Source organism: Electrona antarctica (genome assembly GCF_951216825.1).
Source record: "Electrona antarctica genome assembly, chromosome: 10".
Taxonomy (NCBI): Eukaryota; Metazoa; Chordata; class Actinopteri; order Myctophiformes; family Myctophidae; genus Electrona; species Electrona antarctica.
The window spans coordinates 19,406,395-19,432,080 of NC_136791.1; the positions used below are offsets into that span (position 1 = coordinate 19,406,395).

A 25,686-nucleotide genomic window follows, 5' to 3' on the forward strand; every position below is an offset into this window, starting at 1 on the left:
CAATACTGGCAGAGATGATGATTGTGGTGTGCAGCTAATTATAGGCTATCTATAGTCTATATGAGTTTGGAATATGAGGAATTCCATTTACAATTGTAGGCATAATTATGTCATTAGGCTACAGGTAAATTCTCCTTCTACACTGCCACCCAATCGCGGATTCCGTGGAATGCCCTGACCCCCTCCCTTAAAAAATGCAGATCACTTACTTCTTTTCAGGCCTGAAAATCCACCTTTCAGCAGGCCCATGCAAGGGAGAGGAAATGATAACTTCTCCCTAGTGATCACCCCCTTCCTTTTATCCCACTCTGTAGGCCTACATACAGTGTTTTATTTTTTCCTGTGATGATTTGAATGTTGTTGTTATTTTTCATGTCAGGTATGATGTCTATGAATTGATTGCATAGGGCCTAAATGGAAACAAGACCGCAAGGACTTTTTTTGTGCTATCCCTTTTTGACTGTAGGCTAGCGCCTCCTATGCCCAGCTTTGTGTGTTTGTGTGCACCCCACTTCACAAGGATGTGATTTTTACATTTCTGTCTAATAAACTAATCAATCAATCAATCAATCAATCAATCAATCAATCGTTTAAAACAATAGGCCCTACTCTTTTTGAGGGGGCCCCTCCTATATACAGGTTTAATGTTTGTCTTGTCTAGACAAACATTAAAAACGCCATTGACAATGGACAGAGTTTAATGTTTGTTTTGTCTGCCACTGAGCAAATCGGCATATAATGTTATGTTATGATATCACGATGATGCAAGATGATAAGGGTTGGTAAAGTGCCCCTTGTTGTGATATTAGCCCATGCACAGTACATCTTAGTCAATGTACTTGAACTTGAGATACAGTGTACTTGATATGTATTGTGTACTGCCGGTACTGTAGCATTCTTTATAGGCTACGAGAGACATCTAGGCGACAGCAAGGTCAGCCTTGCTGCAGTAGGCACGTTCTTCTGTCTCATATCTTATTGTTACGTCATTATGATCCAGCACTATATATGTTTCATGTTTGTGTAATAAACTTTGTGAACCTTAGCGTGATACTGTCTCGTGTCTCGTTAATTTGTTCTCCCGGGTACCCGCCGGCCGCCGCCGCAGTCGCCGTACCAAAGTAATACTTCAACAGGATTGTCACACACCACCCAGCCTGCACACACTACCTGTCTGTCAACCCAGACGAGGGTCCCGTACTTACATTACAACACCTCTCACTTCACACGCGTGTGATTTTTCATCTCCTAGCTCTAATAAGTAGGCTATTAGACATGTAGCCTAGTTTGAATATTTTTTGAACATTTCAACAATTGTAGCCTATGGGTGCCTGCCTGCCACAAATCTTTTGAGAGGGGACTGTCACTGGAGTCCACTGCCAAAAATATGAATTTGAGGTCCTTATTGAAAAATACTAAGCAAGCTAAGGGTCCTACAAATTATTTATGGCCTAACTAGTCATGAAGTGAACTCATTAAATGGAAAGTCCTTTACTACTACTAGACCTACTAGTAGTAGATCCTTTAGCAGCAGCTATTAAATTACCCCTTTCTTTCAGCTTGTCGTCTCTAAAACAACGCCCGATTCAATCCAATCCCCCCCCCCCCCCCCCCCCCCATTCCCCCCGGTCCGGAGGCACGGCCCCGTGCATGTACGTCACGCCCCCGCATTGGCCGCAATTCAGCGAATATGCAGATCTGTGGAGGGATGGAGGTTGGCCCACCGGAATGCTACGTGTCTTGGAGGAGTCCTTTTAAAAAGCAAGCAAGCCCTATGGTCTTCTCTTCGATGAGGATCTACTCCCCGACGTTGGTGAAATAAAAACCCGACAAGCGAAGCGACGAGCCGCCGGCGACATCAAATCACCACACCACCAGGCGACAATCCAAAGAGCCAGGCTGCCAGGGTCCATAGTGCGTCGGTCGGTCGGGGGTTATAACACACAATGTCTGGAATTAAAAAGCTTCGAACGGTAAGTTTTATTAAAAAGATAGAGAGGAGAGGAAAGCCTTGGAGACATGTAGTTGTCAAAACACAGAGTTGTATAAGAATGCATAGAGGGTGTGTTTAGTCTGTTACTTTTTTACAGGCTACAATGTATGCGTAAAATAATGTTATTGTCGGTGTAATGCTCTTCTTGACATTCTGACCAACTTAGTTACACAGTAACAAAGTTCATGGGCGCTTCTGTAGTTTTATTGCTCTATTAGGATTAATAAAATGTGTATCTGGTGCCTACAAATTAATAACGGTCTGTAACCTACAGTAAAAAGAAAAGCACTGATTGTAATATGCATTTACTGGAGCGACACTGCCTTTCACAGCTCATGTACTGTAACCTATTTTCAACTATATACATGTTAACTTTATGTCCATTATACACTGTTATAATAGCTCAGCGGTTCTCAAACGTTTTAATTTCAAGGACCCCCAAAAAATAACACTCAGAGTTACAGAGCTGTAAATTAAGGGTCACGTTGGAAGTTTACCCTCTCAGGGGAACCTGATGGTCCCTGCCTGGAGGACCCAACTATATATGAGACCCTCTGATTTATCGTGACCATTTGTAACAGATGTGTGCTGTACAGTACAGTACAGTACAGTACAGTACAGTACAGTACAGTACAGTACAGTACAGTACAGTACTGTAATGTACTGTACTGTACTGTACACACTAAATGGACTCTCAGATTCAAATGAACACGCTTGTATTAAAAAACTATACATTGTCAGAAAAAACAAGAACACTGCAGGTGCTCACATGAGCAAACTATAGGCATTGTATTTTGAATCAGATGTAGGCAGATGTTGCTATATTGAATCCATATGCATGTAGGCTGCAGCACACCAGGTTATGTGCACACATAACTTAGTGTGTACTGCAGCTGTACATCTGGTTCTGTACAAACACTGCAAATGGAAGGCCTACTTTGGCTCACACGTGATATCACATATAGGGGAGCCCGTTTTGGTGCTATAGCCCCTGTGTTGTTAAAGGTGCTATAAGGCTGCAGGCCTTGACCTTTGTCAAATGGTGCTATATGCTGTATTGTGCATTGTTTCTATTGCTTGCTAGCACCTTTGTCAAAGGGTGCTATTTGAACTAGAGGTGACTGAGCTAAGCTGAAGAACCTACAGAGCCAGCAAAGAACTTGTAGAGTGACTTGGCAGGTGTTTTGTGTAGTGGTAAACAACCACCCAAAGAAATGCATAAAAGGACCACATCACCCATTTTCAACCAAGAATCATCATATCGTTGGTCCTCACGAATACAAGAATGCTCGACACAAAACGCTCTCACCTCGAGGTCAAATCCGGCGACCTCGGAACGGTCTCCGCCTGGTATTCCTAAGCGTAACCTTACTCCTAAACTTTAACCTCAGTAAAATTATGCCTAAACCTAAACGTATTCCTAACCTTATAAGCTCAGTAAAACGAATACAAGACTAGAATGCTGGGGTGCGAGCGTGACACTTACCATCCTCACTAATGCTTATTTTAATATGGTACCATTTTAGTTTACTCAGTCTGGGTCTCAGAGGAGGGCTGTGGACAGTTGACATCACCCCCCCAAACCGGAGGGTGGGTAGCGTTAGTCCGACGTCCCAATAATCCGACATTACTTAGTAATGATTACTAACCCTACCCCTAACCTTAACCACAGGTGGAAGCCACAGGTGAGTCTTAACCACGTATGTTGGACTATTGGTACGTCGGACTAACGTATACCCCCACCAAACCGGGACCCTTGAATGAATGTGCACGTTCGTGCATGCCCTCAACCATTCATGAACGTTCACACACGTGCACGTTTATACAAACCCATGGCCAGGGTCAAATTAACCAAGATAAATGTCTATCATGTGCAACCGGTATTGAATGTTGAAAAACGGGACATTTGAGTCTTTTAGAGATATTCATCGGGGGGGACGGCGGGGGGACGGCGGCTACAAACTGCATGGGACAATCCCGGCCAAACTGGGGCGACTGGTCAGTCAACCTCTAATCTAATGTAATCTCCATTATTTGCAAACTGTCCCTAGAATAAACACTAAGGCATGGTGGAAAACCTGTCAACAATGTTTAGATTGTGATAACAGTTTTATGAGCAGCCTCAGAGTTTTAGAACCAAAGGCAGGTCTACTGAATACCTATTAATATAACCCTAAATTACACTTACAGTAGGCTATTATGCGCACAGAACCTAACTGAGAGAGAGATAACTGTATCTGTCAAGAATCAGTCTGTCTTTTTTTATTCATTCCTTTGTAAGTTAAATGTTCTCAAATCAAATCTTTGTTTGATCAAGTTTTTCCCAATTGATTAGAAGTTTTTTTTACAAAATATTGGTCAATCAGTGGGCCAGGCATCTCCAAAATAGGGATCGGCATCAGACCGCATAAATTTGGCACCGGCCAGAACTCAGTTTTTACTGAAAGTTAAAATTAATTGCCGAAGATCGGCCTGTTTCGCTACTTTTGGGTGACATTCTTGAACGACGAAATAGGGCATTAATGGTGGAGATACTGTACAAGGTGATGGAGATACAAGGTTTCTGCCCGGTAGTGACAAATAATTTGATGTGTAACTAAGCAGTTCTCAAAGTTTTTCATGTCAATGACCCCAAACATTATATGTATATGTATAGCCACAGACCCTCATCTGAAAATGCTTTGTGCCAGGCAGGGACGCCCAGAAGAGAAGGTTTTTGTAAAATAAATCTCAAAATCATCTTAAAATTATTGTGATGCTATATTAACCAGTCTTTCTGGGGACCCCCCCTCCCCAAGGACCCCTGGGGGTCCCTGGACCCCACTTCACTTTGAGAAACAGATGCTGTAACTGGTATGTTTCAGTTCAAGGACTGCATTTATCCTGACAACACACACAGCATTCATTCATGTGGGTGCCAGCATATACGTTAAGTCAGTGCCTTCCCAAACACTGTAGCTCAAGACCCAAAAGAGAAATTAAGACGTTTGCCCGGCACCCAACGTAATGAAAATAGCAGATCTACAAGCGCACAACGCGTCACTTTGCGGTACGTTGCGAGCTTGTAGATTGGCTATATATTAAGACTTCATTATATTTGTCTTAAATTTATGGAATGTCTTAGAAATTAGAATGATTTGTTTTGTTTGTTTATTTATTAATTTTTAATGTAGCTAGTCCAAGATTATTATTATTATTACTATTATTATTTTGGGGGGTGGGCCCACTGTTTTGGAACCAGTGGGTCTGTGACGTGTTTCTAACCAAAGTTATGTGGTTGGACAGGTTATGTAATTGCCTGTATGTATGTACCTCCCTTCCTTGAATGAATTCAATCAGTATCGTACAGACAGTCTAATGAACATTACCATTAAGGAAGTACTTACTTCCTTAACTTCACCACTTCACCTCACTAATGTTCATGATAAAATAGCACAATGGGCTGTGCATGGGCAGTTCAGAGACCCTTCTTCCAGTGACATCATCGTTAGGCAGATATCTTTTTCCTTTTTTTAGATTTGCCAGAATGTTTTTCTATTCAGGAATAGAAAGGCTCCAGTTTCTATTAGCTTGGATTCCCCATTGATAATGTCACAGGACAGGTTTCTGAACTGCCCACAGTCCTCCTGTGAGACACAGACGAAGTGGTGAAGTTTATTAGCCTGGTTTCCAGCCCATAGACCCCACCCACTCGACTGAGCGCACAAGAGCTGAAGGCTCTCAGAGTCTGACAATCAGGCTAGAAGTTTATAGCAATATAGAAAACTTGCTTACAAGGAAAAGGTCTGTAATCTGTTTAAAAGAAATCTGTCAAAAGCGCAATGTCATCCATAAAATGGAGCTTAATTTGCTAATGGATGTTTTTCTAATAATAATCTTAATCTGCAAAGTAACTTGTGACTAAACAGAAGGGAGTTCCACCGCGCCTCAAGCCTGTGGTAGGCTAATCTGGTGCATCTCAGAGGCAGGACGGGTAGCAAGAGGAAGGAAGGCACTGGAGCAACTCAGACAGTATAAGCCCTTTTTAATTCACAGGGTGCATTAAACGTTTCGATGTATCGGTCACATCTTTGTCAAGTCATGCCTGAACTGTCTGAGTTGCTCCAGTGCCTTCCTTCCTCTAACTTGTGACTAAAGTCTTCAAATAATTATACAGTACCAAAAAAAAGTACAATATTTGCCCCAGAGATGTAGGCTACTGTAGTGGAGTAAAAGGTAGAAACTGGAGGAGACATAATATTCATGGAAGGCATACAAAGGGTAACCACACAAACAAACTCACATTATAGCTAAATAGTAGGGCACAGTCTGTTCACATGCTGACGCATAATGACAAAGTGAATGCACCTACAGTATGCTTCGATGAATGGTGCTAATTGTTTACAGCCCTCTGCCATTTTCCCTCTGTCTGTCTGTCTGTCTGTCTGTCTGTCTGTGTACATGAATTAGCATCACTACATTTTATGAATCATAATAATGGACATGCTGTATTGTGCATTGTTTCTATTGTTAGTTACTATATTGACTCTTGAGTCATTACTATAGTCATTGTGATCAAATATTCAGCCCCTCAAACCGGGACCCTTAAATCAATGTGCCAATGTGCACGTTCATCGTGCACGCGCACAGCCACGCATGCACGTGACGTTCATGCATGCACACATGTATACGCACCGTAGGTGTGTTGCGTACGACCGATGGCAACGGCCGATTGACAAACATCATGTTTATAATTGGTTAGGTGAGCATGTTCACATAAGAAGAACATTATTAACGTTTACGAAAACTTGGACAATTGCGTATTGAATGTTGAAAACCAGTGTTTGTCAAATTAGGTCATGACACTTTTAGGGCCCCTTTTTTTTGCAATTTATATCATCTCACATTTTATTTACAGTATTTCCCAATCACTGGTATACTGTACAGCAGTGGTCCGGAGACCACCATTGGTCCTTCAGGGGATTACTATTGGTCCCCAGCTAAATGAAACCAAATGGACGCTTGCAGGTTCATTTGATTTTTTCGTTAAATTTTCAGTTAAATTGTTAAGCATCTGCATTACTTAATTCATTTCCCAAGACATCTACACAATAATTGGAGAATGTAGAAGAATTGTTATTTTGATCAACGTTTGCCTGTTGTCTCTCCTAATGGTACCACATCAATACAGCGTGGAACAACTTATCCAACAACAACAAAATATTCCAAGTCTTTGGTCTGAGAGGCTAAATCTCATCAAATAATGGACAGCATGATAGCTGTACAGCATGATGGCTGACACAGCTTTGGAGCTGTAACGATCGAGGGGTTGGCTGTCTGGCATATCAGACCATGGTCTCTGTCGGGTGAAAACCTCATGTACATGTATGTCCAAAACTGGTACTTTTCAAAAACAGAAAAGGTATCAGATTTACAAGCTCGAAACGCTATACTTTTGATGCTTTTTGTAGAATGATCAAGTAGGGGTATATTTACTGTAGGTAGGGCGTGACGTTAATTTACAACATAAAATAAAAGCTAGATATCAAAAAGGAGATGAGAGGTGTCTGCCAGACAGAGCGACGATATGCATGTATGTGTGTAGAGTGTGTGAGGAACAGAGGGTCTCTGTGTGTAGTGGAGTGCATGCCGTTCAGGAGGTGACAGCCAGGGGGCCCTGTGCTGTGAGGCTGAGGGCTGAATAACAGGAGCCTGAGTGTGCTTGTAAACCAACACCGGGTGGGGTTGGTTTTACAGGCACTGGCAAACGTGTGTGCGTGCGTGCGTGCGTGCGAAATGTGTGTGTCAAACTTTTATTTATTTGTCTCTGTCTGTAGGAAAAAGTATACAGGGTGTTAATTTAAAACACACGCACGCACGCACGCACGCACGCACGCACGCACGCACGCACGCACGCACGCACGCACGCACGCACGCACGCACGCACGCACACACACACACACACACACACACACACACACAATTAGAATATGGAGATATTAGGTTTCTTTCCGAGTGCGACGAAGGGTGCGTTTGGAAATGCGCACCGGTCCGGGAGGGAGCGCACTCACCTATTAGTTTGTATTGCACAGTGCGCTCAGTGCACTATATCCAAACGCACCCGATATCAAACTGGGGGGGGGGGCGGGGGTCCTTGGAAAAAGAAAGAAAAAGGATAAGGGGGGTAGAATGGAATGAGCCAAGGAGGGATGGATGGATGGCTGGATGGGTGCACAGCATGTGGGTGTGGGCATTCGGCCGGTGTGTGCCACATCATCACTAGGATACTGAGGGCCACACACTGGACACATTGTCCATGTGCACTACCTCCCTCTCTCTCTCTCTCTCGTTCTTCTCTCCCTCTCTCTCTCAATGCAGTCTCTTTTAGCCAGACCCCCCCCCCCACTCCTCCAGTCACACTTAGTCAGTGACTGCAGGGGCCCATTACATATGGTCAGAAAAATGAATGAAGTCATTCAGCGATGCTGTTCTTCTTACTCAGGAATTTATTATAGCTGCAGATCCAGGTCTTATTTTAATAAATACAACATTATTCTAACCAATCTGTACGGTTACGAGACTCCGAGAGTAGTAGTAGTTTTTTTTGTTTCAGCTTGAGACATAATAAAATAGGAATTTGATGGTGTCTCTCGGTCTCTCCTAAGAAAAACCTAAAATGAATTACCATCACTTAATCCTATTTCATAATCTGTGAAAATAGCCGATCTACATGCACGTTCCACAATGCGTTGCATCAACAGTTAATAGAACCATGAACCAAATGGACCTTACAGAGTGCAAAATCAATAGGACCCTTATGGGTCAGCATACCAAACTGGGTAACCTTGACATTAATTTTGATCATGTTCTAAGCAGTGTTCATTTTGATGTGGCTTTTAGTCTTTGTCATATTTTAGTAATCTGAAATGTTTTAGTCTAGTTTTAGTTGACTAAACATCATAAGATCTTAATTGACTAAATCTAAAGTTGATTAAACTTTAGTCGACAAAAATGTATGTTGGCAGGCCTTGATGGCGTCGTAATGCCTGATTTATACTTGGCTGTGTGCCAAAAATAGCCTGTCTACAAGCTCACAACGCACCGCGTTGTAAGCTTGTTTAAAAAAGGCTATTTTCAAAATTTTGTTTTACTTCGTTTTCGCCAGGGACAAAAAGACGCAGACAAAATGAACGCTGGTTCTAAGCAGGCATTGTTTGTAATGCAGGACCTAAACAGATCCACCAACGTTGTGTACCAAGCCCACCATGTGAGTCGGAGCAAAAGAGGCCAGATAGTCGGGACCAGAGGAGGCTTCAGAGGATGTACCATCTGGCTGACAGGTAAAGCATTCTAATAGGGCTGCTGCTAGCCATTCCTTTATCAAAATGAGAGTGTTAGTTATAATCGATTAAAGGTAGGGTAAGTGATTTTCTTTGGTTAAAATAAGTGTTAAATAACTCTATATTCTGATAGTTCTTATAGTGCTTGCTCAGTAACACGAGTCTCCATGTCTCTCCAGCTCTTTAATAAAGGATACCAATTGTATCCAATCAGGATAGAGAACTCACTCAAGATACAGATTAAACAAGTGAAATTGGACGTGATGTCACATCACAGACAAAATTGGCACTAGATTCTGGAACACTAGAAAAATTAAGGATCACAATGGCATTTGTGTGAGAGGCATTTACCATGTTTGTCCTTTAAACTTAACGTCAAAGAAATCAAATCAAATCAAATCCACGTTATGCATAATGCAGGTTTGTCCGGTGCTGGTAAGACCACCATCGGCTTTGCCCTGGAGGAGTACCTGGTGTCTCACGCCATCCCCTGCTACTCCCTGGACGGAGACAACATCCGCCACGGCCTCAACAAGGACCTGGCCTTCTCTGCCACCGACCGCGAGGAGAACATCCGCCGTATCGCTGAGGTGGCCAAGCTGTTCGCCGACGCGGGCCTGGTCTGCATCACCAGCTTCATCTCTCCATACTCCAAGGTTAATGCCGTTACTGTAACAGTACAGAATACCTTTTACAATTACATTCTAAATAGGTGGTGTGGGGGGCGGTAAGATATTGAAAAGAGGTTAAGAAGAAACAATTAAAAGAGAAAGAAAATAGAGCGTATGCACATGCATAAAGTGAATGGCAAATCGAGTGGCAAAGTGAGTGGCAAAGTGAATTTAACGTTGTTTAAAGTCATTTTTGCCACTCGGTAGGTGTTCCTGCATAACCTCCGGGTATGATGATGATGTCATGCGCATACCCTCTATACTGGATTTCTGTAAGAGAAATAAGAATTAAACAAGCCTTAATTACCAGCTGCATTATTATTATCTGCGGGGGTCCGCTATAACTGCCTGTAACTGCCTGTTTCAGTTTCAGTTTCAGTTTCCTGTGTCAGTTTCAGCCAAATGTGTGTCTGTGTCTGTATGTCTGTTAGCCATTAAATCAGTGGGTCGGGTCTGCTGCTGACGTTTTAGCTGCGCTCCGCTGTTATGCTCAAATTAGTGACCCTAAAGAATTCTGGGCAAGGCAGGCAAGCAACTGTGGAGAAAAAACAATCCAAGTGTTGCTGGAAATAAGCGGAGTAGACTAGGTTGTGACTGGTTGCGTACATTTCCTAGTCATTCTTTAACCAGCCGCTTTTCAAGCAGTTGGTAAAATCGTATCGTGAGTTCAGTGAATCGTTACATGCCTAAGAACCACTGAAGGTTTTGCGATTCGCCTTTGTCTGATGGATGACATTTTTTAATTAGCAGCCCTGAAATGTCTCTGTTGGGTTGGGTTTCTTTTATGTATATACCAGGAGGCACGCCTTTAATGAAAATAGCAATGTGTGCCTACAGGGAAATGGAAGGGTGGTGGTTGTTATTAGCAGTTGTCCTTCGTCTCTACTGTGATCCTCTGTGTCTCTGGTTGCATGCATGGATGCATGTGCAGTTTGTACTGTACTGTAGATCAGCTATTTTCAGTGCCGCAACACCATCTTACTGCGGAGCATAAATTATGCGTTAGTTAATTTTCTTTTGCAGTGTGTATTGTATGATGTTGATCCTGTTCAGGCAGTGGTGTTTTACAACCATGAGCACCTGGTAGAGATAAGATAAGATAACACCTTTATTGATCCTGCCAGGGAAATTCACAGATGCTAAAGGCAGTACAACACATGACAAAAGAAAGTAAGAGTGTTGAAATGTTCAAAGACCCACATCCATCCCCGTCTACCACTCTCCATTTCAGAATTAGGGCCGCGACCGTTAATTAAATTAACCTGTTCAATCGATTATAAACAAAAGTAAAATATCATATAAACCAGTGTTTCCCAAAAAGTGGGTTGGGTCAATGGGTGCCCATCTTTATCGGTCGCGAGCATTATATGCTATTTTTTGTTTCTATTATTATTTTTTTTTTCATAAATATATACTTTTTTCCACCACTGTCCCTGCAGGACCGTGACGAGGCCAGGAAGATCCATATGAGCGCCGGTCTGCCTTTCTTCGAGGTGTTCATCAACGCCTCGCTGGAGGTGTGTGAGAGCCGCGATGTGAAGGGACTCTACAAGAAGGCTCGCGCTGGAGAGATCAAAGGTCTGTGTCGCTGGCAGCATTCATATCAATGTGCTGGTTAATGTTCTCTAATTTAGTTTCCTTGAAGATTTACACCTATGATCTCCCTAACATAGGCAGCACTTTCAGATATGCCACTGTACCAGGTTAGGCAGGTGTAATCAAAGTGGCATGGTGGTCTTAACTAGGAATTTGGCAATCCTAGCTAGGAAGTTATGCCAAATAAATAATGGACCTTGATATGAAAGTAGGACTGAACTGGCTGAGCCATCTCTTAATGAAACTTCACCACTTTAACCCCTGTATACTTCATTAAAGGGGTCCTCAAACGGAAAAGGGACGTCGGTGTTCATGTGATTGGTTAATCACATATCTCTCTCTTCCTCTTTGTTGTCAGGTTTCACTGGGATCGACGCGTGTTATGAGCGGCCGGAGACACCAGAGCTGGTGCTGAAGACAGGAGAGCAGACTGTGAACGAGTGCATCGATCAAGTGCTCAAATTGCTGAGGGACCAGGTGGGCAGGAAGCACATTCTATAACCTTTGAATTAATGTGTGTTCTCGTCAGTGCTAGAAAATAACTAAGTACATTTAGGCAAGCATTGAATATTGATTGATTGAATACTTACATTGTGGTCCTACAGTATTCAATTAATCAACATACAAGATTAACATCAACAAATACCTGATAAATGTTTTTTTAAGCCAACTTTGGAAGAAACCAGTGATTTACATCATTTTTTTTCCCCCCATGTTTGTTCTACATTCAGGTGTTACTACTAGATCATAGTTGCTCCCTCTAGTGTTGTGGCTGAGGGTGTGCAGGCTACAGCACTGCACTTAATCTTTATGGAATATTGTACATTTAACGTTTACACACTAAGTTACGATTAAACACTCTGTTTACACCTGTAACCAATTAAAACATAATGTAATTAAGTGGCATTATGTCAGCCTCTGCATCTTTTAAATTGAATAGCCTTCAAATTATTTCAGGTGAGGTTATACAGTCGGCTTTGCACAGAAATATAATATTGTACCTTTTGTCTTTGTGCACGTAGAATATAGTACCCAGTGGGGTCCTGGAGGAGGTGAATGAACTCTTTGTTCCAGAGAATAAGCTTCATCTGGCTGTGGCTGACGCAAGCACACTACCCACCATCACCATCACCAAGGTAACACGTTTAACCCATTTGGACCTGACGTCAAAATAAAAAAAAAAGTATTCTAAATCCTGACCGTTTCATGTCAAGGACCCCAAAATTGTATGTAATTGACCACCGACCCCCATCTGAAAATATGTTATACAGTTAAAAACGTTTGCTCTGAAAGAATATACATTCAAAGATTCGTGCCGCATTTTCACGATTTTTCAAAAATAGCAGACCTACAAGCTCATAACGTGGCACTCGGTGCCGCGCTATGAGCTTGTAGATCTGTATAACACCAAAAGGGGTTCCCGCCGAGAATGGGTTAATAACACATATCAGATGCCCGGGGATGGGATAGGGGTCAGTACCGGTCAGTAGTTGTGTGTAAATACTGGGTCCAGAGTCCTTGTTTAGATTGATTGATGGAATACTTTATTAGTCAGAAATGTAAACAGCACGCCTGACTCAGCCAGATGAAAGATGCTCTCTTCACATTTGTTTCACAACCTACTTCCGTTCAAAATGTACAATGACTCATTATGCAAGAATTGGCCGTTTTAAGTTTTCAAAAATAGCAAATCTACATACAAGATGTAGAGCTATTTTCAAATGGCCGAAATGAAGTGGTTAATGTATGTTTTGTAATAATAATCAAAATCTACAAAGTAACTAGTAACTAATGTTTTCAAGTAAATGTAGCGGAGTAAAAGTAAAAGTATTGGAAATACTCTAGTAAAGTAAAAGTACCTCAAAATGTTACTTAAGTACAGTATTTGAGTACATGTGCTTGCCACCACTGAATGACATCACACCCTTTGAGATCGTATATCTGCAATCTTCACTATCTTTGGCATTTATTTAATACATTTAACCTATGCCTAAAATATGGATGAATTATGAATGGATTATTTTATTAACTTATGGATTTTGTCCTCCTGGTGCAGGTGTTGTGTTATTAACGTATTGATGTCTTATTGGTGCAGCTGGATTGACCTCCAGTGGGTGCAGGTGTTATGTTATTAACTTATGGCTTGTCCTCCTGGTGCAGTTGATGTGAGTGTTATTAACGTATTGATTGTCCTCCTGGTGCAGCTGGACCTCCAATGGGTGCAGGTGTTGTCAGAAGGCTGGGCCAGTCCTCTGAAGGGTTTCATGAGGGAGAGAGAGTTCCTCCAGGTTCAGCACTTTGGAAACCTGCTGGATGGTAAGATTCTAGGGCTGTCCCCCGACTCAGGATTTATCTAGTCCAGTGGGTTTCTTTCAACTTTTTATCAGAGCTACAGCTGTGTGAGAGATTCATCCAATAATTGAGAAGCACATTTTTCTATTGTATCTATGCATTATAAGTGACTAAATCGATTAGTATTTTAACCACTTTATTTTTTACTTACTTCGACATGCAACAAAAAACTAGATTACATTGGCTATATTTTCACTATTTTCACACTTGTTGCAGACTGCATGACCATTTGAAAACTAACACTCTCAGAGTTGAATTAACACTGAGGTCTGGTGTTTGAAACCTGGGGGTTTCACACTTGTGTGAATCACACTTGTGTGAAGTGAGGGACGCTCTTATCATCATAAATCATCATACATCACATTCCGTGCTCAGCCAATCAGCTGAGCACATTCTATGCTCATTCACACAAACACACAAAGCTGTGGCTAGGAAGAGCTAGCGCCCATCCACAAAAAAGGTTGAGAATCACTGGATTAATGTGATGTGTTTTTTTGGGGCGCGTTTCAGGTGGGACGATCAACATGTCTGTTCCCATCGTGCTGCCTGTCAGCACTGAGACCAAGGAGGAGCTGGATGGCTGTGCTGCCGTGGCGCTGGAGTTCCAGGGCAACAGGGTGGCCATCCTCAGGAACCCAGAGTTCTATGAGCACCGCAAGGAGGAGCGCTGCGCACGGCAGTGGGGAACCACCTGCCCACAACACCCCTACATAAAGGTATACCAACCTGCCCACAACACCCCTACATAAAGGTATACCAACCTGCCCACAACACCCCTACATAAAGGTATACCAACCTGCCCACAACACCCCTACATAAAGGTATACCAACCTGCCCACAACACCCCTACATAAAGGTATACCAACCTGCCCACAACACCCCTACATAAAGGTATACCAACCTGCCCACAACACCCCTACATAAAGGTATACCAACCTGCCCACAACACCCCTACATAAAGGTATACCAACCTGCCCACAACACCCCTACATAAAGGTATACCAACCTGCCCACAACACCCCTACATAAAAGGTACCTGCCCACAACACCCCTACAGAAGGTACCAACCTGCCCACAACACCCCTACATAAAGGTACCTGCCCACAACACCCCTACATGAAGGTACCTGCCCACAACACCCCTACATAAAGGTACCAACCTGCCCACAACACCCCTACATAAAGGTACCAACCTGCCCACAACACCCCTACATAAAGGTACCAACCTGCCCACAACACCCCTACATAAAGGTACCAACCTGCCCACAACACCCCTACATAAAGGTACCAACCTGCCCACACACGGCTGACTGCCGCGACGGACAGATTCCCAGAAACGCTCTCCTCCGCTGCAGTCAGCCGCGGGGGTGGAGCTTAATTTCCATCCACCAGCTGTCTAAAAACCCGGAAAAGAAGCTGGGAGACAGCCGGAAACGTCCGCGGCTCTTTGGTAAGTGTGGCAACACCTAGAGAGAGATCATGTGGATGATTCTATTTCCTGTATCTTTTGCAGATGGTTATGGAGGGAGGTGATTGGCTGGTTGGCGGTGACCTCGAGGTGCTGGAGCGAATCAGATGGCAGGACGGGCTGGACCAGTACCGCCTCACTCCGTTGGAGCTCAAGCAGAAGTTCAAAGACATGAAAGCAGGTTAGAAATTAAACGACATAATTTATTTAATACTAATAACAAACAGTGGTTTAAAGTAACTCAGTACATTACTCAGGTACCGTACTTAAGTACAATTTTGAGGTATGTTTGTATGACTTTACTGGAGTATTTCCAGTATTCAGTACTTTTACTTTTTTATTTATTTTTTTAAGATTTGTTTTAGGCTTTTCTGCCTTTATTGATAGTATCCAGTGGAGATTGACAGGAGAGAGGGAGAGAGAGAGGGGGAGAGACATGCAGCAAAGGTCGTCATGAATGGGAACACGTAACTCGCTGTCAGGCCAAAGCCTATATGTGGCATGCGCCTGGACCACTTGGCCAGCGGGCGCTCCCACTTAAAGAAACTTTTAAATGTTTTTCAGAAGCTCTTGACAAAGGACCTGGTGAAAAAAGTATAATGGTAAACTAAAAGCTGCATGAAGCATGTCTGAGTTGCTGTGTTTTACATCACTTGATGGCAGCTCACGCATCTGTAAAGTGTTGAAGAATGAATGATGCAACCCTGTTCTTGTGCGCCTTCGCCCACTTTGACTTGTGGAACGCTGCGTTCAACCACCCCATTATGGTTGAGCGGAGTCAATCAGGGCTCTGTACTAGTTGTCATTTCGGTTTTCTTTCATCGTGGGGAAGGCTTTGGCTGAAAATAGCCCATCCACAAGCTCACAACACGTTGCACGGCCAGTCGGTCACTGGGGTTTAAGTGGTTGCGTTGTCTTGTTGGATGCTCACGCTTGTAGATCCACCGTTTTCACTATTTTCAAGTAACACTTAAAGGGAAATAGTTCACCCCCAAAAATACTTTTTCCCCCTATCGATCACTTACCCTATGGAGTATGGAGACTTGAATTCATGGATTGTTTTCTTGTTTTGTTTTGTGATTTTTTTTGTGTTTTTTTTCTCTCGTATTCCTAAGCCAATAATTTGATGACCAGCAGTGGTTCTCTATGGAGACACAAAGAGTCTCCTTTGTGTCTCCTACCGGAAGCGCAAACTCTGCACAGCCGGTTATCAAATTATTGGCATATAGGAATGTGACCAACAAAACAACAAACTCCAGGGGTGTGTAATTGATAGAAAATAAGTATTTTTTGTGGGTGAACTAATCCTTTAAGTGGTTAATCGATTTGTCGATATATACATTTTATTTAAAAATATATATTTAAAAAAAAAACAATAGTTGCATCCCTACTCTGCACCATGATTTCTGAACGTTTTGGAGTTGTACGTTTTGATATTCATTTGCTGCTCTAGACTGTGCTCCTATCATCTGAGCTTTGATAATGTCTCTGGCGGCATGTATGTGTGTAATGTACACTTTGCACAAAATGTACACTGGGAATTTGAAGGTCCGGTTTCACAACTACAAACAAACCTTTACTTTGATGTCATCATCATCATAACCTTTATTTCAGCTCAGAGTATAGTTGAGGGGCAGGCCCTCATTTTCAATGTAGCCGAGATACAGAACACAATAATCAACAGGAACGATATTCACATACAAAATACACAAATCGGGAATCAGGCGGGAACCCCTTTTGGTGTTTTAAGCATTATCTTAAACCGTACTTCTGCTATTGAAAAATAGCAGATCTACAAGCTCATAGCGCGGCACCGAGTGCCACGCTATGAGCTTGTAGGTCTGCTATTTTTGAAAAATCGTGAAAATGTGGCGCAAATCTTTGAATATATTCTTTCAGAGCGAGCGGTTTTAACTGAAATCTTTTCTTCTGTGGGGGTCACTGGAACCACATATTTTCAGATGGGGGTCGACGGCCAATTACATATATTTTTGGGGGTCCTTGGCATGAAATTGTTGAGCATCACTGACATAGAAACAGGTTTTTCAGAAAACTGTCAAGATTTAGAAGACATTTGTAGAATCGACCTCAGGTCTAAATGGTTTAATGTACACATCCACCCCTCCCCCCCACACCCCTTTCCAGACGCCATATTTGCGTTCCAGCTGCGCAACCCGGTGCACAACGGCCACGCGCTGCTCATGCAGGACACCAAGCGGCGCCTGCTGGAGCGCGGCTACCAGCGTCCCGTGCTGCTGCTGCACCCGCTGGGCGGCTGGACCAAGGACGACGACGTGCCTCTGGAGTGGAGGATGAGGCAGCATGCTGCCGTGCTGGACGAGGGCGTCCTGGACCCCGACAGCACCATCGTGGCCATCTTCCCCTCGCCCATGATGTACGCCGGGCCCACCGAGGTGAGGATTGATTGATTGAATCATTGATTGATTGCAGTGATGGAAAAAATACTCAATTGTTTTACTTAAGTAAAAGTACCAATACTGCAATTTAGAACTACTTCATTACAAGTAAAAGTACGGAATTGAAAATTTACTTGAGTAAAAGTACAAAAGTATCAGCATCAAAATGTACTTAAAGTACTAAAAGTGAAAGTACTCATATTGCAGAATGTCCCATTTCACAAGTTCAAAATGTGTACAAAATCTATTGAAAGTAAGTAACTTAAGTACAGTACTTAAGTACAGTACTTAAGTAAAAGTACTTAGTTACTGTCCACCACTGATTGATTGATTGATTGATTGATTGATTGATTGAATACTTTATTAGTCAGAAATGTAAACAGCACGTGGTACTGTCTGGGGGACTTGTTTCCATTGTGGTCCTCTATGCATTGAATGAACACAATGAACACAATAATACATGTCACCCATGAATGCAAACACTATACTGCTTGTGCAAAGTAGACATGTAGTGAATTGAATTGATAAGTCCCTGAAAAAGACACAATGTGATTGGCCACTTGAGTGCACACTTTTGTATCTATGCACCTAACAAACTGTCCAGCAGGGGTCAGCAGAGGCAATACAGTACAGTACAGTACAGTACAGTACAGTACAGTACAGTACAGTACAGTACAGTACAGTACAGTACAGTACAGTACAGTACAGTACAGTACAGTTTTTGCAGAATTATTAAAAAAACACACACAAAAAAAACATTTGTGATCAGTCAGGTTGTTGGCGTTACAACATTACCAGCAAACGTGTTTATGGAAAAGTGTGTTTGAATTTGTATGTTGAATCTGTACTGTTATTTGCTAATCATGTTCTACTAATGTTTTTTATTGTGTTATACAGTTATTGCCTCCTCCTGGTACTTTTTGTTTTTAGCAATATCCAGTGTATTTGTTTTTGAATTGTTTTAAAAGAATCTAATCAAATCGACCCCCCCCCCCAGGTGCAGTGGCATTGCAGGGCAAGAATGGTGGCTGGGGCCAACTTCTACATAGTGGGCCGTGACCCGGCGGGTATGCCTCACCCCGAGACCAAACAGGACATCTATGAGGCCACCCACGGGAGTAAGGTCCTCACCATGGCTCCTGGCCTCACGTCCGTGGAGATCATCCCCTTCAGGGTAGCTGCCTACAACAAGGCTAAGAAGGCCATGGACTTTTATGACAAGGAGCGGTGAGTACCATGAGATTGTTCATTGTTAATACTAGTCTGTCACCATTAGGGCTGGGTCTACATCGTGACATTTTACCTGATGACTAATTGTCTCTACTCAAACCATATTTTATTTATAAAGCACACTTAAAGAAACGAGCATGCACGCAACTATTTAACACGGGGCCGCGCTGGCTTGCGTCAACGTTTCTCAACTTAGTTGCCCCTCAAATAATTGCCTCTCATTGTATAATAATTACCAAGGTGCGTCAGTGTGAAAAGGCCTTAAGGCTGGAGGTTCAACTACATTTAGCTCCTGTGATTAGGGCAACATACATATCCGGTTTCGGCGGTTTGTAATTGCAAATATGTTGATGGGCAGAAAGCCACCACTGCCAGTGAGGTAGAGTAAGGTCATTCTGGCCCCAGGCTTGAACAAAACAAGATAAGGTGTAACAATGGTGTGGCTTCCATGTGGATCCGTCATTTATTACATCAGCAACTGCTGACAAGGTAGTCGACAAACATTTTTTGTCATAGTTTTAGTTGACAACTATTGTGCCAATTGTTTAGGAAACAGCACTAGCGTGGAGGACTCCTGTCACACTGTTTCATAATTCGATCATAGATTGGAACAACTTAACAGACATTTGCCGCTGTTTGTTTTTGCTCTAATGCCTGTATATTTATTTATTTTTTATTTTTTAGAAATGCTGACTTTGAGTTCATCTCCGGCACCAAGATGAGGAAGCTGGCTCGGAGCGGAGAGAATCCTCCAGAAGGCTTCATGGCTCCCAAAGCCTGGAAGGTTCTGACCGACTACTATAGCTCGCTACAGAAGGACTAAACTCTCACATAGCTCCAAAGGCCAATTTAAGCTTGGAGCGACAAGTTTTTCATCAAGGACCTCTGTATTTGACCACGGACCCCCATCTGAAATGTTTTTGAGCCCCAGAAGAGAAGATTTGTGTAAAAGAATTTCAAGATTATTCAACGTTTCCAAACAATTTCGATATTTTTCAAAGATGTTACAGAAATAGCAGATGTACAAGCTTCGTGCCGCGCTGCAAGCTTGTTTATCTGATATATCCCAATAAGCCAACATATAAATGGATGAAATGGTCAAAATGATTGCGATGCCATATTAACGACATTTGCGGACCCCACTTTGAGAACCACTGGTCTGCAATTCAACGACTCTCCAGAAAAATGACCTCATTTTCCCAAACAATCAGCGTATGTGACATTTTATGAGAAGGGTCTGCGACATTTAATTTTTCCCACCCTCCGCAACACATTTTGTCTGTTGTTTCGAGGTGACTGTTGTCGCGCGATGCATCGTTTATACACTTGTCGCTCCAAAGCATGGAAATGGCCTTAACACAACGCATGGAGCAAACACAGCAAAGACGGTCTGGGCATGTCTTAATAAGGCAAACATCTGATCTTCACACTTGTTGGTCGGCTGTTTTCTAGCAAAGACATTTGGTGTAGGGAGGGAAAAAGAAGGGGACCAAGTATAGACCCCTGGGGGGACCCCGATCAACAAGGTTCATAGGGTCTGTGAGCAGTTAACTCGGACTGTGTATAAAGATATCCACCGGAATTAAATTGCCGCTCTGGATTTTTATTGTGCATTATTATTATTTTATTACGACTTTTAGACATCCTTCAAGTGTCATGACTTTGATTGATAGATTTAGTTCAAATTAATGAATCAGTCAGGACATTCTTTCTCCATTTTCTTTTTTTACTAAATTAAACAACATGCTTTGAGTGCGTAAAGCCCAATGGTTAAAGCACTCTCAATCTCTGTTTCAGTTCAACTGAAACCTTTGTTTTTACAATTTTATGCATTTTAACTTCAACTATATATTTAACTAAATTGAAGGTAACGATATTCTTCTACTTATTTTTTACATTCCATCAGCATAGGAAACATTCCTAAATCATTTGAGATATGTCGGTACATTATCTATCTATGGTGCAAAATAGATTTAACTGCGTACCATATTGCTACCTATTTGTATTACAATGGAAGTAAGTTACTTTTTTATTTATGTTCATGTTTTGTATTGTGTTTGATAAAAAACAAAATCATAATAATTTAAGTGCCTTGCCTAACGAATGTAAACACTATGAAACCATCATTATATAAATGTATTGCTCATGCCACCGTAAAGGTAGGAAACGAAAGTGGGTATTATTTTTGTGTTAAAACAAAACATTGTGTGAAAAGAGTAAACCTCTATATTCTGATAGTCATCATTGCTAGAGTGTTTGTTCTGTAACAATGATCTCCCCGGATCCCGTTTCTCCAGATCTTTTCAGGTGGGTTGTGTTCCAATTTTGTCTGCTCGCTAGTTCTTCGTGTCATCATCACTTCCATTTTCACTGGTTTATCCTGTGGAATTGGAGTTCTCTCTCCTTGGGGATAATATTGGTATCCAGACCTGAAAATGTATTTTCAGTTTTAGCCTACTAAAGAGCTGGAGAGAGAGGGGGTGGGGGGGGGTTACTGAACAAACACTAACAATTATTACTATGAGAATATAGAGATATTCATCACTTATTTTAACAAAAAACAATATCACTTACTGCACCTTCCGTTCACAGATATCACTGATGCTATGAAGAAGGCATATGTGTGTTTATGCAATAAGAGCATGAGATTTAAAATGTCAATGGGGGAAATGTGTTGTGTATGAAAAATCAAGTGATGAAACTATATTTATTACTGTCAATCGACCAATGCCTCACTTTGAAACGTGCAGGCAAATAATGTATGTCCTTGAATGTATAGATTTAAAAAAAATAATATTGTCCTTTTCACTAAATGTCTCAATCTCATTTTTTCTATTTCTAGCAGTGAAGCTACATTGTTTTGTGGATCACCATATCAGATTAACACTGAAGGTTGACGTTTGTGTTGTCCAGTGATGGATTCCATTTCTGTATGCGTTATTATAGCCTATCACTACACCTCAACTCAGAGGCAAATATTGTACTTTTTACCCCGCTACAATTATTTGACAGCTTTAGTTTGCTATAGTTACTTTGCAAATTAGGAATACCACAAAACACCACTGGTATCAGGTGGCGCAGGAGTGCAGTTGTAAAGCTCACCACTGCAGAGGTTGTGGGTTCAAATCCACCGTGGTGCATCCAGCTTTCTTGAGCGAGTGTGTCCTACACCGCTCCCTGTAGATCCCCCGTTGCCCCGCCTCTCCGTTAATACTACTAGTAGGAACAGCGACGGACTGGCGCCGTCTCTAGCGAACTTGAGCCACGAGAGGGTGCAGGCACATATACGTGTCAAGAGGCGGCAAGAAAACGCCTAGAGCAGGTATCCCGTCCTGGTTTATAAACAGCTGATGGATGGAAACTTGTAGCGTCGGCAAAGCATTTCCGTTTTTTTGCCAACGCTACAAGTTGAAGCCGCATGCGAGCGTCATTTCCTTCCACCAGCTGTTTAAAAACCCAGAATAGACGCCTGGTCTAGCTGTTTTCTGACACGACAGTGTGCCATACCCAGAGACAGCACCGAGCACGCTAAAGCGCGCAAGTTGCCGTATCGAATGTTGCGAAGTTCGCTAGAGCCGACTCAGCCCCGTTCAAGTTGCAGCCCGATAGGCAGAGGAACGGGGAGGTGGGGGATTCGGGGGAACGGGGGGGAGCTACTGGAGGCACTGTAGGAAAAATGCGTTCGCCAGCAGCAGCCATTTTGGAAATAACTATTCCTACTTCCGGGCCGCTTCCCTACTTCCTACTTCCATAGGTGTTACTGATGATGCTAATTAAGGCTCTGGTCCATTTAGTGTACAGTGGTTCTCAAACTTTTTAATTTCAAGGGTCCCATAACCCGTCCTGTATTTGAGAATCTCCGATACTAAGAGCCAGGTCATAACAATATAAACTGTATTATTATAATGTTTTGCGTAAATGAATGCCCTAGTTGATCATAGACTAACTACAACATCACACAAAAGTAGCAGATCTGCAAGCTCGATGATCTGCTACTTTTGCTATTTTTGAATTTGAATCCTGAAAAGCAACAGTTTTGGACATATGAGGTTTCCACCCTATGAGAAGTTATAGACACTCCCGTGTGCTCAGATCAGCCAATGCAGGGAAGCTGGAAGAACATTCATTAAATAGCCTACACCGGGACAACGCTCCACACGTCCCAAACTCTTCTCCCTTCTGGCTCCAAATTAAACTATGGAACGCACTTCCCATTTCAATCAGAACTGCAGACTCACTCCCAATCTTCCGCCATAGTTTGAAAACACACCTCTTCAGACTCCATCTTAGCACGTAGCACTTGCCCTAGCCTCGACGACCTTCGTCTGCAAAGGCTCAATTTATGTAATTTATATAGCATTTTATGTAGCATTCACTCTATAGTGTATAGACATCATTATATAGATATTCCACTGTTAGACGGATCATGTTCGGTTTGTAGTTTACGTATGATCCTTGATGACTATTGTTTATGTATTTGTACCATGTGTTGTTCTTTCTTAATTACTGTAAATTGCCCTGGATTAAGATCATGCCTAAATTGTAAAAATTGATGGCCCTATAGACAACATGGCCTAGGCTGCCATCTGCTGGCCATTACTGAAATAATAATAACTAGAAGAAGTGCCCCTCGGGGCACAGGTCTCCACCAGGATTGATATTTGGAATATAAAAAGGTATTGCACATAAATGAGCCTCCTGGTGGCGCTCAAAAAGACAGAATTGAAAAATGCAGGCCAGACGTTTTTCCTTGGGCTGTAGGGAGTGTGCACACAAAGTTTTACACAGATCGGTGCAGTTATAGACGCGACTCGGCTTGTTATACCGCCACCATCAGGCTGATTTGAAAAATGTCAAGTGGCATTTCTTCCTCAGCCTAGTGGGAATATCCGTGCACAGTTTCACTGCAATGTACACTTTGTGGCATTTTGTACAAAACGGGCCACTCCTGACAACTTTGGAAGCCAATCTTAGCCAATAAGGATGGAATATGAGAAATTAAACAAATCCGTCTTGATCACATGACTATAGAAATCATGTGTACCAATTTGCGTGAAATTTGGATAAAAGCTGAAGGAGTAATATAAAAAGAGCAGATGGTGGTGATGTAAAAATGCCAGGCAAAGGTTTTTCCTTGGCCTCTAGGCGGTGTGCATACAAGGTTTTAAAAACATGAATGGGCCAGTTATAGTGCCACCATGAGGCGGAGTTGTACATTTTCAAGTGTTTTCCGTGTTTTCACGGAAATCACACAATATGTTCATGATTTGTGGCATTTTGTTTGAAACAGAGCACTCCTGCGAACTTTGGAAGCCAATCGTAGCCAATCAGGATGGAGTCTGAAAAATCTGAAAGAAAAACATCTTTAGGTGTACTGTCCAATAATGTATTTTGCAAAATGCGGCCTCCTGGTAGCGCTAGGCGAACAGGCCAATGTGAAATATTTGGGCCAGAGGTTCAGCTCTGGCATCCAACTAATAATGAAATGCACCACCTTCCTAATCATCATATCATACTATATCACCATACTATAATCATACTATAATTAACCAAATGTCTGAATGTGTGGGGCAACTGTGGCTCAAGAGGTAGAGCAGGTCGTCCAATGATCCATGGGTCGGCGGTTCGAATCCCGGCTCCTCCTGTCTACATGTCGAAGTGTCCTTGGGCAAGACACTGAACCCAAAATTGCTCCCGATGTGCTGGTTGGTACCTTGCATGGCTTCCGCTGCAATCGGTGTATGAATGTGTGTGTGAATGGGTGAATGTAATGCACAATATATGTAAAGCGCCTTGGATAAAGGCGCTATATAAATGCACCATTTACCATTTGTGTGTCAGAAACACTGCCGTAGCTCCTCACTGCCTGCACCAATCACTCCCACTTTTCACACAGGCATTGGCCCGGTTTCCCAAAGGACACCTCTTACACCATGGTGTAAGAGCCTGAGGTATGCTCAGTTGCCCTCTAGGCCGCACATGAAGCCTGTGAACATAGACATTCCGTGCATAGATGTGCCACGCAATGGTAGGCCTCAGGTCTGGTATGGTAGGCCTCAGGCCTGAGGCCTGGTATGGTAGGCCTCAGGTCTACCATTCTGAAATTTAATTTAATAATATTTGGACTGCTGGACAGCTGACAGTAGGCTCTCTTTACTCTTAAAAAAATGTAATTCAATTTAATTTCTTTGATGCTGAAGGCATGTAGGCCTTAATTTCAAAGTTTTTATATTTAAATGAGATGAAGAAAGTCACCACTCGCACCACACATTTCTCTGCGAATGGTTTTAATACTGCCACATGGTCGACAGGTGTGTGTAGGCTAAAGAGGCTTTAGGGAAACAGGTTTGTGTATTCATGCAGGAGGCCTTACGTGCGCAATGAGGACAGGTATGGCTGTGCTCTAGTCTAGGTTGTGTATTTCTATGTTGTTGTGTTTGACAGTGTTTCCCAAAAAAGGACATAGTGTTTGATTGGCTGCCATGCAGCCAATTAGGCCGCAGCAACTGAGCATGTTCAACACCATACCTCTTACACCATGGTGTAAGACGTGTCCTTTGGGAAACCGGGCCATTGACCATTATGGAGGTCTTAACGAAGCCCTTTTTTCAATTTTTCAAATTATTGATTAAAGATTAATT

At 42.5% G+C, this 25,686-nt stretch overlaps 1 protein-coding gene across 2 annotated transcripts; it reads left to right on the top strand.

The window, feature by feature from the left end:
• Positions 1-1,836: 1,836 nt before the first annotated feature.
• LOC306931035 (bifunctional 3'-phosphoadenosine 5'-phosphosulfate synthase 2-like) lies at positions 1,837-21,844 on the top strand. 2 transcript variants are annotated; one of them, XM_079512211.1, is made up of 12 exons: positions 1,837-1,973; positions 9,198-9,312; positions 9,733-9,968; positions 11,423-11,561; positions 11,938-12,056; positions 12,602-12,715; positions 13,784-13,895; positions 14,442-14,647; positions 15,444-15,579; positions 17,544-17,812; positions 18,813-19,042; positions 19,730-21,844. In XM_079512211.1, exons 1-12 carry the CDS (start codon positions 1,947-1,949, stop codon positions 19,866-19,868), a joined length of 1,842 nt encoding a protein of 613 aa, XP_079368337.1. In that variant the 5' UTR covers positions 1,837-1,946; the 3' UTR covers positions 19,869-21,844. The 2 variants fall into 2 exon arrangements, with proteins under 2 accessions (XP_079368337.1, XP_079368336.1); XM_079512210.1 differs by having other exon boundaries at positions 1,860-1,973; positions 9,138-9,312.
• The last annotated feature ends 3,842 nt before the right edge of the window (positions 21,845-25,686 follow it).

Bases quoted from the DNA above. Each gene is read 5' to 3' on its own strand.
- LOC306931035 (XM_079512210.1), top strand. From the start codon at position 1,947: ATGTCTGGAATTAAAAAGCTTCGAACG. The intron at 9,969-11,422 runs GTTAATGCCGTT...CTGTCCCTGCAG, and splicing joins TCATCTCTCCATACTCCAAG to GACCGTGACGAGGCCAGGAA. The intron at 14,648-15,443 runs GTATACCAACCT...TATCTTTTGCAG, and splicing joins CACAACACCCCTACATAAAG to ATGGTTATGGAGGGAGGTGA.